The 25,850-nt window shown below is 40.7% G+C and overlaps 1 protein-coding gene across 4 annotated transcripts in view; it reads right to left on the bottom strand.

The window, feature by feature from the left end:
- Positions 1–1,020: 1,020 nt before the first annotated feature.
- The window catches only part of LOC105224444 (slo-interacting protein 1), a 59,208-nt gene continuing 34,378 nt past the window's right edge, over positions 1,021–25,850 (bottom strand). For all 4 annotated transcript variants that reach the window (XM_049460298.1, XM_049460300.1, XM_049460299.1 and 1 more), the window contains 6 exons: positions 8,161–8,264; positions 7,589–8,107; positions 7,212–7,526; positions 5,438–6,539; positions 5,057–5,307; positions 1,021–1,988 (listed from right to left, as the gene is read on the bottom strand). In XM_049460298.1, the coding sequence (XP_049316255.1) occupies positions 1,134–1,988; positions 5,057–5,307; positions 5,438–6,539; positions 7,212–7,526; positions 7,589–8,107; positions 8,161–8,190 (3,072 nt within the window). In that variant the 5' untranslated portion in view covers positions 8,191–8,264 and the 3' untranslated portion in view covers positions 1,021–1,133. The remainder of the gene's footprint in view (positions 1,989–5,056; positions 5,308–5,437; positions 6,540–7,211; positions 7,527–7,588; positions 8,108–8,160; positions 8,265–25,850) is intronic.

Here is a 25,850-nt window from a genome sequence, read left to right as displayed (position 1 = left end):
TCCAACTGGAAAGTGGGCCTTGAGCAGTGAAAATATACTTAGGATGCTGTTTGTTGCTTATTTTCGAGCAATACGTCTCCAGGAAAGGTACCTCTCGGAGTGCTGCTAGAAGATTATGCAGCCTTTACCGCCCATCTGGATGAACGGAACATGACTTGGATCATTAATTCAATCAAACCATATCAGATCCCCGGGCCGGATGGCATCATACCAACGTAGCTGGAGGCGATTCAATGTTACTTTCATCACGAAGGGGGGTATGAGCTCCCACTTCACGGTCAAAAATTCAGCATCGTAACAAATTGGGCGGCCGGAAGTAGCTTCGCCATTATTCGGAACAATTTTACTAGGCAATAGAAGATCTCGGAGGCATCACTTCCGCGGAGACAGCGAATTATTTAGGGCTCGACTTAGACAGGAAGCTTTCATTGAAACCTAATATCGAGATTTATACTGCTGCAAAGGTGCCATTAACAAAAGGTAGAGTTACTCAACAAAAACAGTCTACGAACTCTACGCCAACATAATCAAGCCCATTATGTTCTATGGGGTCTTTGTGCAGTGTCTTGAAAGTTGCGGGTGAATAGAAGCCGCTGGAGGAGACACTACTCCTTTCCTTGGACGGATCAAAGAGCACCAGCCGGTTTTTACTGCATTTCCGAAAAATCCCTATATTGTCAGGAACTCTCTATGAACTTCAGTTTCAGATTTTGTGACTATTGTAGTTTTTCCAAGCTGATGTTATAGTCATTATGGTAGTGGTGGATTTACTGCTCCGGAGTGCAGCTTCCTTCAGAGGTGTAACTATCCATTTTGAAAGCAGTGGCGATACTAGCCCTCAGCTCACCCACAGTTCGTTCAGGGCTAGGTAGGGTATGCCTTACCTTATTATCAACTGCATCAATCAAGACCCTTCGTGATATGACTATAAATATAATTGTCGATATCCTTTTCTACGATCGTATCTGGCTCTCCTTTCCCAGTGTTTATTAAAATAATCAAAAAAATTAACATAATATATTTAATTTCAAAGGACTAGTATATTTTGCATTTTTTAATAAATAATAAAAAACAAATAGATTCAAAAAAAAGTGGAATGAAAGGCTACATATTGCAAAATATGTTAACAGTATTTAAACCGAAGTCCGGGATATAAAATTTTTTAATCCATTGTCTTCAGCGGAAGTTGGAAAATTCGAAGTGTTTGTAAGATTAACACCTTGAGGACTCGGCAACGCTATTGGCCTGCATTGTCCATCGCCGTTTAGTTTGTTCATGGTTATGGTAGATTCCGACAGTGGTGCCAAAGTTATTCTACCTAACTCCTCGGTTGTTTCAAGCACCGACTCTTTTGTTGATATGAACTGCATTTCATTGTACCTAGTACTAGAAAGGCCGTTTGTTTCATTAGAATCACATCCACCGATCATTTTCAAAGGTTTCTGTATCCGTGATGAATTGAATTGCAGTTGATAATGCTGTTGCAAGGTGGCAGTAGCATAGGATTGTTGAATACTATTAGCTTCATGTTCAATAACCCTGTGCTGGTTCGTTCGATATTGCTGATTTAAGGCATTTCTCTTTTGTTGAAACGGTTTTGAGGAAGTTTGATCTTTCACACAGACTTTAGATACGAGAACAGCCCTAGATAGTTGACACTGATTTTGTTGTTTTCGTTCTCTTTCACGCTCAACATGTTTTTTTCGTTCTTCTTTGGGCCAGTAACGTCCTGTTTTTACCTCTGACATATTATCCTCCTCCGCGGTTGTTGAAATATCTCTATTACGAATGTGCTCTGGATTAAAACGAATAGAACGATTTTGTACCATGCAGCGGTTACGAGCAGGACGACGAACAATATATCTTGTTCCATCTTGACGACGTTTAACTTTCCAAACCATACCTTCATCTTTCGAATGAGGTTTTTGGTTAACGTAAGTGTTGGTAAGTAAAGGTACTGTTGTTACCAGCTGAGAACCCGTTCTTACCTGAAATATACAATACAACATATATATATATATATCCGGAATATTTATTGAAGGATTATATCATCTTAAATTTTGTGTATGCATACTTTTATGTTGAGATGATTCCTTCTTTGTCCTGCTAAGCTCTGAACGCATAGTCACATAAGGGTATGTGTCAACCCTCCCTTTAGCTTCGTTACTGAAACAACCTTGGGACCACTAAAATCAAATCATTTCGACGACGATAGAAAGTGAAGAGATGTCAAAAACGACCCCCAGATCTGTCACTCGAGGGAGTGCTGCTCTCGGTGCGACGGGACCGTCGTCACCTAAAAGCAGTAAAAGGATCGATATCAAGTCATAGAAGTTCGCGGTCGGACCTTTCTATAAACAGTAGAACGGGGAAAGGCGGTGAACATCTCGCGGCTAAGGACTTGGGTGTATCCTTTATAAGCGTGGGGCGCTACGGTCAAAAGGACTTCAAATAAAACGTGTGCAAACAAATGAAAGGCTGACAGAAGTCTTCTAGACAAGGAACTCTGTCGCCGTGGGTTATCTTAAGGTTTCAAATGGAAATTGGGTCATAAGCAGAGAAGATAGGATACTTATTTTCGAGCAATACATTTCTAGAAGAGGTATCTCTCGTACTACTAGCGGACTATGCAGCCTTTGCTTAAATGGTTTTATTTACTAGGCGATAACAGATTCCGAAGGCATCACTTCCGCGAATGGGAAGCATTCGCCTGCAACCTGCGAATGGAGTGAATTATTTAGGTATCGTCTTATATAGAAAGCTTTCATTGAAACATAATATAGAGAGAGCAAAGATTGTCTTTGATTGCTGCAGAGAAGTCATTGGCAAAAGGTGGGGTCTCTCACCGAAAGTATTCTACTGGCTACATGGTCAATCTTATTATGTTCTATGGGGTCTTTACGTGGTGGAGAGCTCCTGAAAAGACCACACCTGCAACTAAGCTAGATAGTATTTAGCGGTCGGCAGACATCAGAATGTGTCCACTCCAATCACGGCACTTAATGGTATTCTGCGTAGTGGGCCGATATATATCGTCCCAAGATGTATGTCCGGGAAAAACACTGCTCTTCTCGTTTGAGGGGTCAAAGGGCATCAGCCCGACTTCCTGATTATTGCAGTGTTTTTCAAGCTGATGCTGCTGCCCTTAAGTAGTGGGTAGAATTACTGCTCCGAAGTGCAGCCTGCTTCAGAGGAGTGACCATCCACTCTGACAGCAGAGCGGTGATACTAGCCTTGAGCTCATTAACGATCCGTTCAGGGCTGGTTAAGGTATGCCTAACCTCCACTCAGGCAAAACCTTGTTATCGATGGCATCGATTCACTTTATGATAAGGCTGGTATGGGTGCCAGGTCACAGCGGAATGGCAGGCAATTGTAAAGCAAGTGAACTGGAAGGAAAGGATTCTGTCCGAAATCTTCTTTTTTTTTTAACAACTATTATATTATATTAAGTAAAGAAGAGCTAAGTTTAGGTGTAGCCGAACATTGCACACTCTCGAAGTTTATGTGAATTGCTTGTATATTTTAGGATTCTAATAGTCTAAGAAAAAAGTAATGTGTTGGGATAGTTTCATATGAAACCAAAAGTAGGTAGCATAAAAAAATACCCATTCGAAAACATATAGCTTAGAAATTAATTCATAATTCATTACAGTAACGAAGATACAGTGAGGAGCAAGGTGAAGGCATATTTGCATTTGGCATTCGAGAGCGAATAAAACAGAAAACAGTAAAGCAAACGAAATATATAATGTATTACAAAGTAGCAAAAAATATTCAACGAAAAGAAGAGCATGGAAGAATAGAAATAAAAAAAATTAAACAACACCAACTCATATGTTCAGAGTTATGAACCTTTTTCATTTTAATTTTCTGATCAGTAAATTTTATTAGTTCTTTGACAAAATTATAGTCATTACATTTATTTGAAGTATAGACGAGGTGACATCGACGTGGTAGATTTTAATTATTATACAAATGTTTACACCGAATCTGAAATAGTGTTTCAGCAATATGAAGACTCGAAACACATTTCAAAAATCTGGCCTCAACCCAATTAAAAACGTATGGTGTATTAGAAAAAAAGACGATTGGCACAATGTCCATCGTCTCCATCAAACCTGGTGTATTTGCGGCAAAGAGTGCTGAAGTATGCTTAATGGCATAGAATGTGACATAAGGTCTTATGAACTACATAAATATTCATACTATTATAAAATAAAAGCTAAAGTTTTTACTGATAACAGAATTGAATGATATTAATTAAGCCGGTATTAGGTATATGAGGGTAAGGAGATATATTAAATCATGTTTAAATAATTTTGACACAAAATCACTCTGTTATCACAAAAGATAAATTTTCAATAGCCATAATACATAGGGCTGCTCGGGTCCACACATTCGTTATCTGAGTTTTTAAAAAGTTGTGGTCCGATTTCTACCATTTTTTAACGTGAGATGGCATATCTTAAAAGCCCTAATTGAGCAAACGCAAAATTTTATTTCGATAGCGTCATTATCCCTCGATTGCAAAATGAAAGAATCAGACGGATGGCGGTGTCATGCCCATTTTACAATTTCGAGGACTCTATATCATGTAGGTTATTTAAATCTAATGCATTTAAATTACTTATTTAGTGAGTTAACAGTCTTTAGTAGTCCAATACAATACAATATGAATATCCAAGCACATTTAAATTTGTACTTAAGTTATGACGAACACACGAACAGTCACTCGTCCTGTCATTCTGATCATTTATGTCTATCTGGAAAACTATTATACTCTCTACTGCAACATGTAGCGAGAGCACAAAAATTGCAAAAAAATTTACGGGAGAACAAAAACAGTTTTATTCTCTATGTATGAGTTGCTTTTGTTATATTTTATTCTCGGCTCACATGGTTATTTATTTATTGGTTGATAATATTTCGCCAATTTTTAGTACATTGCATATAGATGTTGTTCATCTGTTTAATTTTTTATTCGCTCCGTTATACGAAACATGCAAACATTTACTCACTTTTGCTTCCCACTGTATCTGTATTAGCAACAAACCTCTTGACTGCTAACAAAATGATATTGACTTAGGTTTGGTGCAACGAATTGAGGGCAGCATGAGCTCTGTAGATGAAAAATTTTATCCCGCGTCAGTGATTGAGACAAATGATAGCGTTGATGTTGTGACATCGCTTCTCGGCACACACTTTTGTTAAAGGTCTGGTAAGATTCATTATTACATTGGTGGTTTGGTTGATCTTCTAAAGTTGCATTCAATAAAACAGTTTCGCGAAAATCTGTTGAACCACCTGAAATAAATCAGTAGAGATATATATTAAATATATATATATAAATCTCCTATGTATATATATATATTTATGAATTATATATATATATATATATATATTATATAAATAAATACACAGTCAACAAACATACCCAGATTACTGCTTAGAGTTTGTGTAAACTGTGTTATGCTATCGCTTCCGATGTTAGTCAAGGCATGATTAGTTTTGGCCTTTGACTGTTGGATATTCTGCGTTTTGCAGTCCTCACGTACACCATAACGCTTACCATTTGGATTAAGTGCCGAGATGAGTTGAACCGTACTATTATTTGATCCTCCCGTATTGTAAGATTGATCAAGATCTTCATCTTGCAAAAAATCTATTTTATTGCCCACACCGCTATTTGCGCTGCCTCCACTACTACTTGATCCATTGGTTATAGTTGTTAAGGTACTGGAGACAGTATTATTTTTTTTATTTGTATCGCTATTCCAGTATTTACGAATACAACTGCTAGTACTTCGTCCAGATTCTTTGATAGCATTTTCCGATCCCGTCATAGGAGTAGAACATACATCTAACCATTTTACTAAATTTTTCTTTTGTTGCAACTGTTGCAAAGAGTCGGTAGCGGCAGATGAACAGGACCCCAACGCAGTAACATATGTTGAACTCTCGTAGGGAGAGCAATACACTGGCTCTAATTCTGAATCCTCTGGTATAGTTTCATATATATGTTCTGCCGTATCGTAATTGCTATCTCTTTGATCATTTAATTTATTTCTTGATGATCCTAGCGTTGTTAGTGTACGAAAAATAAGCTGGTCAGCTTTGGATGGCCGTAAACTCCTTTTTGATAAGTTATGGTGCTCCTTTTTTATATTTTGCTGTAAAGCAGGACTAGGCAACTGCTCAATACTTTTCTCACAACCTATGATGGGATTCTTTTCCGGGCTATTTGCAGTATCTACATCTCTTTGCTTGAAATTACTAGGATGGGCTAATATTGTCACGGCGGTAGAATGTACTGTTGTTAGTGAGGGTCTTTGTTCAATAAAAGTAGATTTTTTTTTTTTGCTTTTATTGTCGTGATGACTTACTAAAGCCTTTTCTAAATCTGGAGTGGCTGCATTCTGTGGAAAACAATTCTCATAAATCATATTATTTTCAACGTAATACTCTTCATCCTCGGCGTCATCTTCTTCATCGATTTCTATATCAGCCAACAAAGGTTCGTTGAACTCGTCCTCCTCCTATAATGGTCAAAGACCATAGAAATTAATGTTTACTTGAATAAAACAATTTAAAAATAATTTAACCACAGAAATAACGTTAATAAATATATAAATAAACCAGCTATCAACATGTGAAAGTAGTAAAAAAAACATTAATAAAATATATATTTATTTAAAGACAAGAAAAATACTAACTTTGGTTGCACCGAAGTTAGAATACCTTTCACAAACAAATTTCATATAAGAACTTGATTTTGATCGTTCAGTTTATATGGCAGCTATATCCTATAGTCGTATATATTTTAAATCGACATGCAATTTTAAATGTTTTATCGTTAAAAAAACAGTGCTTGAAAACCGTCGTGAAGCAATCAGAGCAAAGCCTCTACGTCTCTTAAGGATCGACTTAACACTTTTTGGTTAATGTTTTAAATATGAAGAGTGTCAATGCCAAACACGTCCCAAAAGAACTAAGAGCGTCGTCACATTATACTATGATTGTGACTGACTTTTTGACCAAACACAAAAAGAGAGTCATTGCACAGCCATCGTTATTGCCGAAACCGAAAAAAGCGCTTTGGGCATAACACCATTAGGTCATTGAAGCCATTAAAAGTTAAAATATGGTAAATTAGATTAAGAATCAAAAATACTATATTTAGAACATGATATATAATGTATAATAATTACCGCAAAAAGATATCGGCTAACTAAAAGAGTTACAGCATTATTATTTTCCGCTATTAACAGTTCGGTTTCTTCTTTATTTTTGATATCCTTCCCATTGATTTGAAGTATTTGATCACCTTGACGCAAACGACCGTCTCTTCCAGCTACACTATCCGGTTGTATGCCACTTATGTATACTTCAGTGCAGACATCGTTGTCGTCAGAACTAGAAAAGGCACCATTGTGTTCGCCGCTATTACCGTTGCTGGCGGAACTATTATAACAAACAATTAATCCCAGTCGTTCGTTGCTATCTGACTTTCGCAGTGTTATTTCCTGAAAGCAATATTTACGAAAATTAAAAAAAAAATTGTGAAGAAAAACCCATACAAACTCACTTCTACATCAATTTCTGGTGCCATACATTGATTTAATAAATTATGTTCATGTTCAACGAAATGATCAGCCGCTTTCTTTGAACTATCATAGAGAAAATAACTAGTGTCAGTTTGAGTTGTCTTGCACACACGCTCAAGACAATTTTCTAAACTTTTCGTAGACTGTGACTGGTTTGTAGCAACAACCAATTTTATTTTGAAAGATGTATTTGAAGAGCTATTTTTTACCGGTACTCCTTTCGTGGTTTCTGCATTTGGAGTAGTTTGAATAACATCCGACTTTGATTTAATGTGATCGAAATCTTGTTTGCAATAATTGCTATCAGTAATACAGCTTTGGATAACATCCGACTTTGATTTAATGTGATCGAAATCTTGTTTGCCATAATTGCTATCAGTAATACAGCTTTCGTTAGAGCGATATTTCCTATGAATTTCTACAAGCAACGGCTCGCCGGCAGTAAGGAACATTTGAACCAATTTTTGTTCTGGTAACTGATTTATATCGGCGCCATTAACCTATGGAAATATTTCAATATTGGATAACAATTTTATTTAAAATTATTCCTTACCTTCAAAACGACAAAGTCAATTTCGGCCATAATGGTACAAGGAAATAGATATGTAGTCTAGGATAAGGTGTCCTTCAGTATTATTCCTTTGTTTTGCAAATATCCTAAAACCATAAATATAAATTTTTCGTTTAGGGATACAATAAAATTGAGACATGCTTGTTTTACATATTATGCAAAAAATTTCAAAATCGTATTTTCTGTATTTTTTTTTTTAAGGTTAAAGTTAAATATCCAACAATATGTATACGCTCATTCCTTACATATTGTCGATATATATAATACATTAAGGAGTCAGTAGGGTAAGCTGGCCTGTTTTTATGACATTTTTTTCATAGAAATTTTTATTCTACAATAGAACTTTTTTCATATATCATGAGGTATATCGGGAAGTGTATAAACAAATTTTTTGATGACATCTGTCGGAGAAATGGCTGGGTGAATGAGATGCGTTTTTTCACTGGCAGACACGATTTCCCATTTTTTTTTGACATAAATTTTATCAGAACATTGTCAATAAATTATAAAAAAAAAATGATGAATTGTGAAATAGGGACGATAGCCAGGCGTTTTGTGAACATCAAAAAAAATTAAGCAAATCGGTGGAGTAGCTCGACCGGAATCATGTCCGCCAGTTTAAAAAAGTGTTTTGAGAAAAACGCGCTTAAAGTTTGAGGTGTGCACTCTGAGCGCTCCGAACATCGAGCGGTATTATTATTTTTTGGCCTTTTTCGAAAAGTAAAGTGGGCAAAAAAAAGTGATGAAAAATTATCATTGTCAGTTTGTCCAGTCTAGTCATAAGCAATGTTTATAAATATGAAGGTTGCAGGGTGCTGAGATGTCCAGCCCAGATGATTGCATGTAATTGTCGGCTTCAAGTTGAAATAATTTTCAGTTCAGGATATCATACTTTTAAAACAAGAGTGTTTAAGTTGTGTTGTTGTTGTTTTAACGGTTTGCTAATCCCCGTTAGGATGGTAAGGGTTGTCGTCGAGGTCATCTAACGGTAGGCCCAAAAAAGTGCTGTTTCGACGGGGTCGGACCAAAGGGAGGAAGGTGTTAGATAGGTAGGGTTTGTAGGGCATGCAAAGAGTTGGCCAGTGCCATGCGGAGACTCGTTGCATGCAGGACATACATTAGGTATGTCGGGGTCGATTCTGGATAAGTAGGAGTTTAACCTGCTACAGTATCCAGAACGAAGTTGCGCTAGAGTCACTCGCGTTTCTCGCGGCAACTGGAGCTCTTCGTCTGCAATAGGTGGTGGTTTGACTCCAAGAACGCCATTCACGGGAAGGGAGTCGGTGAAGGTGTTGATGGCTCCACAGTGAATGGCGGTCAGTGCCTGTCGAAAGTTCGTTGCGTCCGAAGTCAGGTCGCCCAAGCAGGTGGCTGCAAGGGGGATTCCTACGGAAACATCCCAGCAAGAACTGCCTGGAGAGGAGTTTATTATGCTCCTTTCTGGCAGGTCTGCGTACCACTGCATCCAGGCTACCATATTGGTGCTGCGTAGTTGAGGACCGGCCGGCCGATTGCATTGTAAGTTGCCAGCAACGTTTCTTTGTCTTTTCCCCATGTGCTGCCGGCTAGCGACTTGAGGATTTTGTTGCGGCTCTGTACCTTGGCGATAATCGCGGTCGTATGCGGAGAGAAGGAGCATAGACTATGGAGGGTTACGCCTAAAATCTTAGGGTTATTGACAGTCGGAATTTTGACGCCATCGACTGCAATATTAAGTTCAAGTCTATACTCCTTCGTCCAGTTTGTAAATATGGTCGCTGTAGATTTGGTGGGTGAAAGTTGGAGATTTCGTGCAGTGAGGAAACGAGAAAGGTCGGAGAGGTAGTTGTTTACTTTCGAACACATGCCATCGATTCCATTGCCCGACGTCAATATCGTGCAGTCATCTGCGTACGAGGTTATGGAAACCCCCTCTGGTGGTTGAGGAAGTTTCGAGATATAGAAGTTAAACAGTAACGAGGAGAGGACACCACCCTGCGGAACCCCCTGTTTAATTCTTCTCAGTTTAGATGTTTCAAATCGACGACTGCTCAAATAGTTCATGGTCCACCTCTTTAGCCCTGGAGGGAGAGTTGTTTTTTCGATGTCCTGCAGTAGCGTTGTGTGACTGACCGTGTCAAAAGCTATTGACAGGTCCAACGCTACGAGGATCGTTCTTTTGCAGGGTGGCTTCTGGTTGAGGCCACGAACTATCTGGGCGTTTATGACGCTAAGTGCTGTGGTGGTGCTGTGCACTTTGCGGAATCCACGCTGGTGGCTGGCTAGGCTCAGGTGGTGAGTGAAGATCGGGAGTAACAAGGCCTCAAGTGTCTTCTCTACTGGGGAGAGGAAAGTTATTGGACGATAAGATTCCCCTTTGTTGGCGGGTTTCCCAGGTTTCAGTAGTGGGACCACTCTTCCGACTTTCCACACATCGGGTATTTGAAGAGTGGTGAGCGACAGGTTGAGGACCTTGGTGAGATATTTTACTTCCGTCGAACTTAGATGTTTTAACATTAGCATGCTGACTCCATCAGGGCCAATGGATTTGGAAGATTTTGCCTTGTTGATGACACTCTGAACCTCCTCGTCGGTGGAAGTAAACTGCCGGCTAAAATAGCTCGCGCACTTCTTCGGGTCCGAAGAAGCATGACCATTGAATTGAACTTCAACTCGGTCGTCATGTCTCTTCGGATTAGACAAAGCTTTGACAGTAGCCCAAAGCTTACTCACACCGGTGGAGAGGTTGCAGGACTTCAGGTGCTCTATCCATTTCGTCCGGTTAAATTGATTTACCATACGCCGAATCTCCAAATTGAGATCCCTTATTCGGGGATCCCCGGGATCGGCATGGCGTAAGGTGTCGCGCTCGTTAGCTAAAACAGCTGCTTCGGCTAGGAAATTGGGGCGGATTTCCGCTACTCTTCCAGCCGGGATGAAGCGAGCGGTAGCTGCTGCGATCACCTTGCGGAATTGACGCTCGCCAACGCATACGTCCGTAGGAATGGGTAGAGCGTTGAAGGTGCTCTCGGTAAATTCTGTGAAGCCGACCCAATTAGCTTTTTTAAAGTTAATGAAGGTGCGGTTGTCCACAGAAACGAAATCAGGAGGCTTCTCGATCGAGATAATTATGGGCAGATGGTCTGATGCGAGAGTTAGCATAGGTCGCAAGGTTATGCTATTTATCAGACCACCACTAGCAATGGTAATATCAGGCGAGCTATTACAGGTGCCCATAACTCTGGTGGGGCCTTCGTCATTCATTGTGCAGAATGTCGAGTCATCAATCTGTTCCGCCAGCTCCATCCCCCTACGATCATTTGACGGGCAGGAATGCCAAAGATCGTGGTGCGCGTTAAAGTCGCCTAGTACCATACGGTTTTCACCACGAAGTAGCGCACCTATATTCGGGTGATATCCTGTGGAGCAACATGTAACTGGGGGGATGTATATATTAAATATTTCGAGCTCGACATCGTCTGACCGGATAGCTATGCCCTGACATTCTAGGGTAGTATCCCTGGGGTCGATGTCTTCTTCGATTAGACGATACTGCACGATGTTGTGCAATATGAAAGCTAGGCCACCACTATCTTGCTCGCGATCTTTACGTATAACGCTGAAACCTACACAACTCAGAAGATCTGAGCGGCTGTTTAACTTGGTTTCTTGGACCGCAGCTATCGATACACGTTCCCGATACATGAGTGCAACTATCTCCTCGATCTTACTCTGGAGTCCGTTGCAGTTGAATTGAAGGAGTCTGGTTTGTCGCGGGTGTCCGTGGGTGATCCTGGGGGTGAGGGAGTGACGTGTTGGTGGTGTTTGTTGCAGCTGCAGAACCCGCAGGGGCGGTTGTCGCACTAGGGTGGACTAGGGAACAAGTCAGAAAGGGAGCTATGTTGCCTATTTGAGCTCCTGACCGTAGAGGTCCTCAGTTGGCCACTCTAGTTGAGTGGCGGCGCGGCGCGCGAACTATGTGCAGATTGCACAGCCGTAGAGGCTTGTATCGCAGTATTGCGCAGGCAACGGCTGCATCGGCTGGGAAATTGGGGCGGATTTCCGCTATTTTTCCAACCGGTATTAGCCGAGCGGTAGCTGCTGCTTGTATCGCAGTATTTCGCAGGCAACATGGGACCACGTAACGCGTGGTCCACTCCCTGTGAGTCTTAAGGCCTGAGCAGGCCTGAGGTGGAGTTTGGATGGAGCCTTTTTGCGCAGACGCAGCAGAAAAATTCCTCCAGGCCCGGGTTGAACTCAATGCCAGCACGAGTCAGGAGGATACGGAGCAACCCTGCTGCAAGGCGTTGCTTCAATGACGACAAACACAAATTAGAACTCACCGATCCAAACGGGTTAGATCGCCGAAAAAACAGCCCTTGGTCGGATAAAATCCGAGTCAATTCCGGTGCGTAGAACCGGCTGTCGTGGGAATTGTAGTGTTTAAGTTGTCATATAGAAGCTTCTGTAAGAATTAGGAAAGAGGAATAACGGGGGTGAATAAGCTCTTAACCAATCGACGTGCTTCGAGCAACAGATATGAGCTTCGCCAAAACTGGCGATAAAAAATTTCAATTATATGGTATCAGTATATGGTTATATGGTATCAGTTACTCACAGTGGGTAATTTCTAAATGCGACAGGATCAGTGGATCCATAAGGAGAAAATGTTCCTAAAAAAGTTAGCGCTGTAAAGCAAAGCGACCTACTGACAACGAGGCTAGTAAGATATAAAGATTCCATTAGTTTGCACAAGAAATTGATAATTTTCGGGAAGTGCAGATAAAATTTCAATAAAATTTCATAAAATTTCAACCGTTCACAGAAATCCACAAGACTGCATATTTAGTTCCATCTCGTGCTTACATTATTAAGACACCTTATATCATTGGTGACTTATCTGTAAAATAATAAGTTGACACTCATCATATAGTATAATTTAATTGAAACCAAAACTTATTGGAATTATAAATGCACAATTTGTCTAGACCTTTTATCAACTTCGAGATACAAGAAGATAGAGCCATATTAATTACTAGCTATGGGGATGCAAAAATACACAAATGTAGAGAAGGTAGGTTCGATTAATTGTTAGATTGCAAGCCTTTTGTTGTATGAATGGAACAAAAGTTATATATTGAATTAAAGTTATTTTTGCACTATTTAACATTATACAGTATCCGACAAAACTATGTATACCCCAGCACATTTTTTATTGTTCTTTGAATATTTTTTTCAAAAGTTCAACAATTAAAAAATTGTACATACGGTAAGTGCACACTTTAAGTTGACAAATAATAACGGTGTGATATTTACCGTTAGCTTTTATTTTGCTTGCAGAATGTGCACTTGTTGATGATCAGTTGAACTTTGCAGGCGGCAAAATTATGTATACCGTGGCAATATTTGTGCGTAGAGCTTCTTTGCGTAAATAGTTTTTGCAAATATTTAGAAACAAACTCGACAAAGGTAAAATTTCATGATTTTATACTCGATAAAAGTGTTTGGGTAAATAATATAAAGATTTTATTTAGTGAAATGCCAAGATCTGCAGAAATAAGCGTTGACCTGCGAAAATTGATTGTTCATGATCATTTAGATGGAATGGGATACGGAAAAATTGCAAACAAATATTCTAAAAGCAAGGCCACAATCCAAAAAATGATAAAAAATTACCAAAAAAATGGTGGGCTAGAGAGTGCTCCAAGATCAGGCCGCCCTAGAGTAACTACAGTGCGCGAAGAGACAAAAATAGTGAGAGAAGTGAAAAAAGATCCGACTGTATCAGCCCGATTTATTAAGCAGAGCCTTCAAATAGATGTTTCCGAGCGAACAATTCAACGAAGAATTCCAGCCACTACAAGATTAAAAAACCGTTCATCAGCCAGAAAAATTTAAATTCAAAGCACCATAAAGTTTGAAGGCGGAAATGTATTGGTTTGGGGTTGTTTTAGCTACAGTGCTCTCTCAAATCTCGTAATGATCGAAGGTAAAATGACGGGAGAGTCTTATGTTCAAATATTAAGTACCAATTTTGAGCCAGCTACGCAAAAAATGGGCATAAGGATAACTTCATATACCAGCAGGACAACGACCCCAAGCATACAAGTCGGGTTGCAAAAGAATACTTCGAACAAAAATCGATAGAACTCCTACCATGGCCTGCCCAAAGCCCCGACTTAAACCCCATTGAGCACTTATGGCAATATTTGGATGACAAGCTTGAACGATCTTCTTGCCGTTCAAATAAAGGCGAGATTCTTAATAAATCGAAAGACTCCTGGGAAAACATACCCCAATCACTTCTTCAAAACTTGGTTGACAGCATGCCTCGACGTCTATTGGCAGTAATTAATGCTAAGGGTGGCAACACTAAATATTGAAGCTCTAGTGTGAAGGTAACCTCAAAATTTATTCGGGTATACATACTTTTGTCGTTGCTAAGAATTTCTCTTTTTCAGATTACCGCGTATTTTGCAGTCACTAGCACTAAAATGCAGAAAATTAATTTAATTTTTTGTATGTAGTATACTCATAAGCAAAAACAAAAACCATGCAAAAAAATAAACTTCACTTTTCAAAAGATATGATAATTTTCATTTCAACTTTCATGGGGTATACATAGTTTTGTCGGATACTGTATATAAGTATATAGTAGAAACGAGTTCGTGAAGTGTTAGTGGAATAAATAAAAGTAAAATTGTTAAATAAAGTTAAAATTTTTTGAACTTTATTGCAAATATTTGAAAAACCGTAAGTCACCGGTACTATATTTATTAATTATTTGCGAAACACTTTCCGCGACACCTCTTTGAAGTTGGTCGCCTTGCCGTGGCAAAGGGCCTTAAGTAAGAGTAAAGTGCGCATCCCAAAGGAAACGCACTCTAATCTTACGAACTAAGAGGGACACTTCATAATTTCCCACAATAGTGACATGGATGAATAAACCCTAGGTTTTACGCCCATCTCCTATTGTGGAATTGTGAGGATACCCGAACCAACACCACCCTAAGCCAAGGTGTCGAGGTACCCGTGCCAAGGGATGAATGGTCAGCGGGGGGTAATAACTAGCTGATCGCGAACGGGTCCCTCCGATGCCCGGGCGAGGTCGGAGGTATAAATTGCCGTACACCGGCTCTGCGGACGAGTGACCAACCCTTTCCGGCTTACTCGTGGGACCAAACATGAACGAAAATAACAACAAAACAACAACAACTACAACAACAACAACTACAACAACAACCATGACGACAACAGCGACGACTAAGGACATGAGCTACCGGAACCCTATTACGGAATCCGAGGAGGACGAACTGCTTGCCTCCAGCCAGGAGACGAGCAAGAGTACTACCGGTCGTACCAACCAAAGTACACCGGTAGATACAGCAGAGAAGACATCTGCGATAAGGGAGGAGGAGTCCATCTCGAAGGCTGCCATGAGCACCAACCAAAGTGCACTGGCGGCTAAAGGAGAGAACAAAAAGAAGCGCAAGAAATCCCAGAATCAGCTGAGGAAAAACCGGTACCAGAAGGCGGTCTTCATACTAGGGAAGATAGCCAAAGACCAGGCAGCCGGTACCCCAGTTGATCAGGCTGAAACAAAGCGCCTCAAATCTATCGTAGAGGAATATGAAAGCTACCTGAAAAGGAAGCAATCACAACCTCAAGAACAGAACAAAAAAGAGAGCTCTTCTCAGAAGAGAAATCGCTCCACAACAGAAGTACCCGGAACTCAGCCCAAAAAACCGAGGAGGAGCGAAGGAGAACGCAGCAGCACAACAACGGCAAGGCATTTCTGCGATGTAGCCAGAGATAGCCTGCAGGTGGCCATTATAGATGGGAAATCCTCCTCTCCGAGCACTATACAGGAGAGATGGGTGGAGATCGACGTCAGATTGTCGAGTATGGTGCTAAGCTATGTACTCGACAATCCGGCGGGTCCTCACCCGGAGTTTGACTCCTCTGAGACCCTCAGGGGCTACAGGGTCATCAAGTGCGCGGACCAGGCCTCGCTAGATTTCCTGACGGGTAGTGTTGCTAAAATTAGCAACGCCTTTGTAGGCCTCCAATTGAGGCTTATACCCGCCAGCGATGTTCCGAAGACGCCTCGGGCTCGCATTTGGCTACCTCCACTAGAGGAGCCAGGCGAAAAACACCTGAGGTGCAGAACAAATCTATACCTGGTATAGATGAGTGGCAGCTTATCAAGGAGGAAAAACCAAATAAAGCAAGCAAGCCAATACTAGTGGCCATTTGCGATGAGTCCATTGAGGCTCTGAAGACTGACAACAAAATCAGCTTCGGAATACGCAAGGCCAGACTAAAAATCTTCCAAGGTGACAAAGCGGCTGACGAAGACGACACGGAAGAGGTCGACGACGCCAGCCAGTTGCTAAGGAATGTGGGCATTGAAGAACCCCGAGATGCCCAATAACAACAGCATAAGATGCGTACAGATTAACCTGCAGCACTCGAAGAGTGCTACAGCGAATCTGACAACCCTCGTGAACGAGGGGGGCATCGACATCAGCCTAATACAGGAGCCCTGGGTCAATGAAGATTCCATAAAAGGTCTAAACAACAGCAATTATAACCTGTTTTACACACGGAACCGAGGTAAACCTAGGGCATGCATTCTTATCAATAACAGTATAAATGCATTTCTTTGTCCTAATTACAGCACAGCAAATATCACAGTGGTGAAGGTGGAACAGAAGGAAAAGCCCTTCTTCTTGGTCTCGGCCTACTTGGCCCATGACGAAGACATACCACCGGCCCCGCTCACCAGGCTAGTAGAGGAGAACAAGAAGAATGATGTCCTAATAGGGTGTGATGCAAATGCAAGGCACACCGTATGGGGTAGCTCCAGTATAAACACCAGAGGTGAGTCACTCTTGCAGTATATTTTGAATAGTAATCTAAGTATTTGCAACAAGGGCGATAAGCCAATCTTTATTTTCCCAAGCTCTGATAGATTTCTGAGGTGGGAGGAAGTGCTGGGCCTCACGCTATCAACAGACACAGACAGTCTCGCTGTGGATAACTGGAGGGTATCCGATGAGCCTTTCATGTTGGATCATTCCTGGATACTCTTCAGCATCCGCGAGAAATACAGTACTTCTCTCATATATCGCAACAATTAAAGAACAGCGTGGGAAAAATTTACCAATATAGCAACAAAGTGCCTTGAAAAGGGAGGCAATAAGAGTATTAGTAATCCTCAGGAACTAGATTCAGAAATAGAGAAGTTGGAAAAAATCTTAACCACAACTTTCAATAAATCAGCATCGCTAACAGTTTTGAAAAAGAGAAAGTCTCTTCCTTGGTGGAACAGTGAGCTCAAGAATTTGAGGACACAACTAAGGAAAGCTTTCAATGAGAGTTCTAGAACCAAAATATGGCAGCCATATAAAGATATTATGAAAAGATACAAAAAGCAGTCAGGAAAGCTAAAAAAACTCATGGCGATCTTTCTGCACATCGAGAGAAAGTTGCAGAGAAACCGCAAGGCTGAGTAAAATGCTATCCAAAGACAATGTAATACTGCCTATATTAGGACGGAGGGAAATGATTGAACCTCCTCGGCAAAAAAGTCTCTGGAGGTACTTATTACAACGCACTTCCCCGGGAGTCAGCAAACACCTTTAACGAGGGTTCAACCAGAACCACCGATAAACGCAGCTGATTACCGAGGCCAAATAGTAGACAAAAGAAAAATCAAGTATGGCATAAATAGCTCTGCACCATTTAAAGCAGCAGGTCCTGGCGGGATTATGCCCATAATGCTGCAAAAACTGGTAGAACCGATGGTTCGAAGGATTGAAGATATATACAAAGCAGCATTCAACTATCTTACATCCCAAAAAGTTGGAAAATAATTAAAGTTGTGTTCCTTCCAAAACCAGGCAGAAGAACACACGATAATGCAAAAGATTTTAGACCTATAAGCCTCACCTCCTTTAAGCTGAAGGTACTAGAAAGGCTAATAGACTTACATGTAAGAACAATAATGGCGGATAAGTTATCGAAGTCCCAACATGCGTACATAAAGGGCCGATCAACCGAAACTGTCCTTCACGAGGTGATAAGTGTAATTGAACAATCACTACACTACAAACAATACACTATGGCTGCTTTTCTAGACATGGAAGGCGCCTTCAATAACATAGAAGTAAATACGATAATTAATTCTCTGGCGCATGGGGACATAGATGACACTGTGTGCAGATGGATACTAACGATGCTTGAGAATAGGAAGATTATAGCTTCAAACGGCGCTGCAACACAAACAAGTTATGTGAGTAGAGGGACGCCTCAAGGGGGGGTCCTCTCTCCGCTTCTATGGGTTGTAGCGCTGAACGAAATACTCCTCCAATTAAACGGTGGAGGAGTGAAAGCAGTAGCGTATGCAGACGATATAGTGTTGTTGGTATCAGGTATGTTTCCTTCAACAGTCAGCGAGATTATGGAAAGAGCACTTCGTAGGTTAAACCTATGGGCTAAAAGCAATGGTCTAGGAGTTAACCCGAACAAAACAGAACTGATGTTATTCACTAGAACCAAAATACCTCAGTTTCAACTTCCGGTAGTAAACGGCACAACACTCACTCTATCCCCAACAGCTAAGTATTTGGGGGTGGAGATTGACGCCAAACTGTCCTGGAAAATAAATATAGAAAAAAGAATAAACAAAGCATACATGGCCTACTATACTTGTAAGAAAATCGTCAACAAGAATTGGGGCCTCAAACCAAGTATAATCATGTGGATGTACACGGCGGTCATAAGACCCATACTCACATATGGAGCTCTGGTATGGTGGCCAGCGCTAAACAAACAGTACAACATTAGAAAATTAAATGGAATACAAAGAGCAGCATGTGCGGGTGTTACGGGCGCAATCAGGTCATGTCCGACTGATGTGCTCAATGTGATCCTGCATCAACTACCAATGGACATTTTTATTCAAAAAACAGCAGCTATTGCGGCGATAAGAATAAAAGAATTGGGAGGTTGGAATCAGCAGAACTACGGACATAGTGTAATCCTAAACAAGCTCACTATTAATAAACCAGACTACATTCTCCCAAAGCTGGATTTCAATAGACACTTCCAGGTGAGGATACCATCTAGACGAGAATGGAGAAGAGGTTCAATTGCAGAGGAGGGTACCACCTCAGTTTATACCGACGGGTCCAAAATGGACTGCGGAGTGGGCACGAAGGTATTCTCCGCTGATCTGGGCATATCTCTCTCTATACGTCTACCGAACTCGGCTAGCATCTTCCAAGCAGAAGTACTAGGCATAGAAAAAGCCTGCGAAGTTCTATTAGAAAACCACGGGAATATACATAAAGCAACTATATTTACGGATAGCCAGGCGGCCCTCCTGGCATTGTCTTCACCCATGACATATTCCAGTATAGTTCACAACTGCAAGAGAGCACTAAGCTCAATAAAAGACAAGCTCCAGCTAAACTTGATCTGGGTTCCCGGCCACAGGAACATTTTCGGTAACGAAAAAGCAGATGAGTTGGCAAAGGCTGGAGCTTTCCTCAATGAATCCGAGGCGGAGCTCATACCGAGCCCGCTAGGATCGATCAAAGGAGAGATCAATAGACAATTTCATTAAATTGCTAACAACAGGTGGAAAAACATTACAAAATGCGTCATAACTAAACAATTATGGCCAACATACGACAGGAAAAGAACCAACGACCTATTAAATAGGTCAAGAAAAAGTATTTACAGAATAACAGCTACCACAACAGGGCACTGGCCATTTGGGGAACATGCGTCCAAAATGGGTATGCCCTACAACATCTGCCGTGGCTGCGGAGTAGCAGGGAACAAGGAAACAATCTTCCACTTTCTCTGCGAATGCCCAGCTCTGGCACAGATCCGACACAAAACACTCGGAATCCACCAAGCACCAAACCTTGAATGGATTTCCACCAAAAGCATATCGGACATAAGCAGTTTCATCGAAACCTCAAAATGGATTGAGAGAGAAGGTGGAACGTAACAGCAGATACAGGAGGTTCTACGAATAGTGTACCAAAATGGCACATCAGTGCTAATTGAGCTCGATAGGGCTGCACTCCTACCTACCTACCTTCCGCGACATTGTTCAAAGGGGCTTGAGTCTAGCAAAGGGATGGTGTAACACGGTAGGGCGAAGTATACCCGGCAAAACTACTGTGATCCCTTTTACTAAGCCAAGATCTCTTCCGCGCTTGAGGCCCCTAACAATTGGAGGTAGGGAGGTGGAGATATCGAAAGAGGTCAAATTCTTTGGCCTCACATTAGATTCATTCTTACGGGGGAGTAGGCATTTGGACTTAACGCTGTCCAAAGCCGCCAAGGCACTCATGATATGCAGACACCTGGCCGGCCTAGGGATGCAAGCCAGGAATCATTAGATGGCTGTATGCAATGATTATAAGGCCCATTGTCACCTATGGAGCGGTTGCTTAGGCTGCCAAGGCAACGCAGTCTATCAAAGCTGCAAAGCAAAGGCTTGCATGTGTCTGTGCTTCAGGGGCAATGCGCACATGCCCCACTGCGGCGCTTGAAGTCTTACTGGAGGTCACACGGCTGCATCTGGTGATTAAACAGGTAGCGAAACATACCAGCAGAGGGTTTTGGCAAAGGAAAGCTAATGTCGTCTTAACAGAAGAAAGCACTAGCGGAAAGCACACCACTAGCCCTTCTCTCAAGGGACGGCGTTACAAAAAGGATTAATTTTACAAAGAACTTTAGAGTTACTCTAGGCAATAAGACAGAGTGGAATGACTACGCTTGACATACTGCTGAAAGTCAGTATTATATTTTTTGCTATAAGTCAGTGCGTAGAAATCAATGTCCACCGCAACTATCGCAACCAGCGCATCGCCATTCTTAGCGACAATAGCGGCACAAAAAGCGATCTCAGCATATGAGGGCAAATCGCGTTTAGTAGAGGAATGCATAGGAAGACTGAACCGCTTATCTTTGTGCATAAAGGGGTAGCAGGAAATGAGATAGCCTATGAACTAGTCCGCTCTGCGGCAGCGTCCAAGATGATGGGACCAGAACCATGCATCGCGGTGAGGTTCCAGATTCTTAAGGAGCTGCTCCTCACGGAGGAGAGAGCGGAGAGAGATCAGCACTGGAAGCAGGCAGCAAGAATGCGCCTCTCTAGGTTCGCGCTCTACACAGGACACTGCAGGCTCTGGAAGCACTTGTCCAGCATGGCCATAGTCTCTTGCGCTAACTGCCGGTTCAGCGACTTGGACCGGGCAACACCAGCACACCTATTGCTGGATTGTCCAGCAATTTGCAAAAGAAGGCTTAGGACCCTGGGTTCCATCTACATAGACTGGGATCACATCACCTCAGTAGGGCCCAGCAGGATATATCTATAGTTGCCGCTTGTGGGTTTTGCATTTAAAGTTCAAAAATTTAGGAGCAGGGTTCTCATATACTACTCCATAGCAGCAAAATTTCTTAAATTATTGCTATGCTATCGCTACCGCTCTCACTTTGTCGGGAGCCACAGCATAGCCTTAGCATAACAATGTAAAAGTATGTGCTCTACTCTGCTCCGAGTTTTGTTAGGTAAAAAACTATAGCTGCAGCGGGAGCAAAAAATGAAATTCTGCGCTATGCTCTGTCCTAGCGGTAGCAAAAAAAATGGGAGAGGTAGCACAGCAGAGCTAATGAAAATTTTCATGTGCTACAGCTCCCGCATGTGTTTGTTGTTTTTTTCTTTTTTGCTATATTCTGTCATAATATTTGATTTAATTGAATAATTCGAACAAAAAAATGTTATGCCAATCAATTTGGCACTTGTTGAGTCAAGTGACTTTATAAATCTAAAATCAAATATTACCAAAAACATCATCTATTCCAAATGTATTAAAATACTCAATTACAATGAATTTTCGAAATTAATTTAAACTATATATATTTTCCCCTTTTTTATATAAATATTTACCACTAGTTTAAGATGTTAGGTTAAGTTTTAGGCTAAACCAATGTATGTACAAGGTCTGTCGCAAAAGAAACAGAACTTTTTAAATATAACTGTTTCTGGTGGCGCCACCTATTGGTGGGTATATGAAATAAAACGTTTCATCTCTTGTTGACATTTCGTAAAAATTTTAAGACAACTGGATAACTACAATCGATGTTATCGATCAAAAAGTGACAGCAGCTTTTGGTCATCGGTCGTAAAATGCATTTTAAACAAAGAGCAAATATTAAATTTTGTTTTAAACTTGGGAAAACGTTTACTGAAACATTTGAAATGATGAAAAAAGCTTATGGTGATCAGTGCCTATCCCGTAGTAATGTGCATCAGTGGTTTAAGCGATTCCAAGATGCCATTTTTTGTTGTGATAGTAAATATATCGGACGGGTTTGTCTTAAAAAAAAAACTACCTGGTTAAGGAGAAAAATCAGTATAACCCATATACTAAGCATGTTTGGATATGCAAATTTTTACTTATTTCTTTTTATTTTTGAATTACTAGAATTTTCAAATTATTCTTACATAAATTTTGAACAAATGCTTATGATTTGAAATATTTTGTATTTATGAGTTGCATTGAATTTTAACATAAAGAGATAAAATGTATCCTATGTCCGTACCCTGCTTCTAAGCTACCTCCCCACCAATTTGAAGCCAAATCGGTTCAGCCGTTCTTGAGTTATAAACGACTTTCTTTTATATATTATATACATACTTGTAGATGACAGAAAATAGCAAAAAAGAAAAAAAACACATGCGGGAGCTGTAGCACATGAAAATTTTCATTAGCTCTGCTGTGCTACCACTCCCAATTTTTTGCTACCGCTACGCCAGAGCATAGCGCACAATTACATTTTTTGCTCCCGCTCCAGCTATAGTTTTTTAGCTAACAAAACTCGGAGCAGAGTAGAGCACATACTTTCACATTGTTATGATAAGACTCTGCTGTGGCTCCCAACAAAGTGAGAGCGGTAGCCAGAGTAAAATGAAATGCTACGGGAGTAGCGTAGTTTTTCAAACGCTGTTTAGGAGTATGTTTCTTTGATCTGTAATGAATTTAACACTTACATTTTTAACTTTTATAGCTTATTCCATATTATATATTCGCTTAAAAATGAATTGGGTTGGTAATAGGGACAAGAACAATCAGCTGATATACAATTTAGTTTGAAATTTCAAATTAGTAAACGGAATATTAATATGCTATGCAAATATATGTGGCAGCACCGCCACTCGTTTCGGAGTTTATTATAATTGTATTAAGCATGGTAACTCTACCTGCTAATTTGACATTTCGCTATGTATGATTTTTCTTTTCCTTTTATGTCAATCCTTTATGTCAAATAAAATTTGAAGATCGTTCTCTTTCTTCTTGGAAACTCGTCGGATAAGGACGTACCACACAAGCGCTCTACATATATTTATTTTAGTTATTTGAGGTCTAGAATACAAAAAACTGAAAAGAAGTATTGATATTAGTTTTAATTTTAATTCAATACTCATCCAAAAGATCTGTAATTTTGGTTTGTTTACATTTTCATCTGTCGAAATGGTGTTTCTCGCTATTGCCAACTACTTTTTTTTGGAAAATACCTAGCTGTTTTGATAGAAAACAGCGATGAACTGGCAATACCTCTAGTTCAATATACAAGCTACAATAGCTTATGACAACCCAACATAATTATGTTGGCTAAGTCTTCCACACAAAATAACCTAATAGCTTAATTTTCTGGTCAAGCAAAACACGCCTGATGTTACCTTATCTATATATTTTACAAAGGAACCAAACAAAGTAAAGAAAACAGATAATACCCCAACGGCAGAAAATAAATAACACATTATTAGTTTTTCGCCTGGAATTCCTTTTTGCGTTGGGGTCCTTCGACCGCCCACAAGAAAAAGAAATCAGGTCGGTCCAATACGGGATTTATCAAGAAAAAACAAATTGGTGCAGGATTCGCAGTACCACGTACCAAATTTTCCATACCCATGAGAAGTTTATCGAGCATAGTCAACGAAATACGGCCACTTAACAGTGGTAGGGCGGTTACCCGCACTCCCTTTATTATGGAGAGGGAGAAGGTGGCGACTAACGCAAAATACGGGAAGATGGGGTTGGACGTGACTGACAACATGGACCCAACCACGGGCTGTAGTTCAGAGGGTCAATACGGAGATCACCCATGAAGAATTCATGAAAGAACTATTCCGGCTGAACCTCCAGGACTTTAGTTCGGCGTCCTTGAGGTCTGATGTGAGGACGGTCAGTCGTCGCACCTGAAGGAAGCACCAATGTCGTCCTTGAGATAACGGCAAAATGTCCAATCTCATGGAGGCACATTCCCATATTAAGTGGTTCTCCTACCGTTTGCGATCGGAAAGCTCCGTTGCTAGCTGCCATTGTCGCAACTGCGCATTTAAAGGTAAGCCAGATGGGAATCTTACGATGTCAGCTGTCGGCCCTATTTTCTGTGGAATTGTTGAGCGCGCCCTCGCCAAACACTGATGAGAGGGATTGTACATTTGTGCCGTAATGTGTGAATGGGGGGGTTGTATGAAGGAGAATGGGTGGGGTGTTGTCTTGATCCAGGACGTCACCAATAGTGTGATTCAGGATCGTCCTGGAATTTTTAAGGTCTTCACGAACATTTGGGCTAATGCCGCAATAGTTGCGAATGAGCCCAACAACGATTGTGTAGTTATGGATTCTTCACAAAGGGAGTTTGGTAGGATGCCCTAGAAGCCCACCCGGGCTACATGGATAAGTTACTACTACTTGCGAGTTACTCTACTTGCGGCATGAGTGGTAGTATGGAGATCAGTCTATATATACCAAATTTCGTGAATATATCTTGTCAAATGCAAAAGTTTTCCACACCAGCACTAGACTCCGATCGTTCAGTTTCTATAGTAGCTATGTGCTATAGTAAGCCTATCTGTACAATTTCTTCGTATATTACGTTATTATCTTAGAAAATAACCTGTGCTAACTTTTGTGAACTGGAAGTTTTCAATACAAGAAATTGACTCCGATCATTGAATTTGTATGGTAGCTATATGTTATAGTGGTCCGATATCGGCAGTTCCGACAAATGAGCAGCTTCTTGAAGAGAAAATGACGTTTGCAAAATTTCAAAGCGATATCTTAAAAACTGAGGAACTAGTTCGTGTATATACAGACAGACGGACAGACAGACAACGACTCAGCTCAACATACTGATCATTTATATATACACTTTATAGGGGAGACCCGCACTCCGGCTTTCGATGTTTCCTCCTACTTAAAAAAAAAAAAAAACACTTTATACGATCTCCGACGCTTCCTTCTGGGTGCTACAGACTTCGTGGCAAACTTAATATACGCTGTTCAGGGTATAATAAGTGTATAGCCATTAAATTGGGACTTTTTTTTAACCAATCCTCTAGGAGAAAATTGGTTTAAAGTGGTAAAGCTTAACGATCACAACTCAAAAAGGAGCTTGACCAACGCGGTTTGACAACAAATGGAGTAAAGTCAAACTTCTAATCACGATGTTCAGAAATATATCTTTCAATTGCAATTAGAGGAAGAGACTACGTAGAGAGAAAAGGGTCAATGATTGTCAAAGGTTATGTACATTATTTCATTGTTGGAGCAAAGGTAGATCGGTGTCAGATGAGTGGGGTTGGTGGGGCAGAT

The sequence above is a fragment of the Bactrocera dorsalis genome, chromosome 6, assembly GCF_023373825.1.
Source record: "Bactrocera dorsalis isolate Fly_Bdor chromosome 6, ASM2337382v1, whole genome shotgun sequence".
Taxonomy (NCBI): Eukaryota; Metazoa; Arthropoda; class Insecta; order Diptera; family Tephritidae; genus Bactrocera; species Bactrocera dorsalis.
Note: the sequence above shows the minus strand (reverse complement) of the source record. Positions and strands in the feature narration are given on the sequence as shown.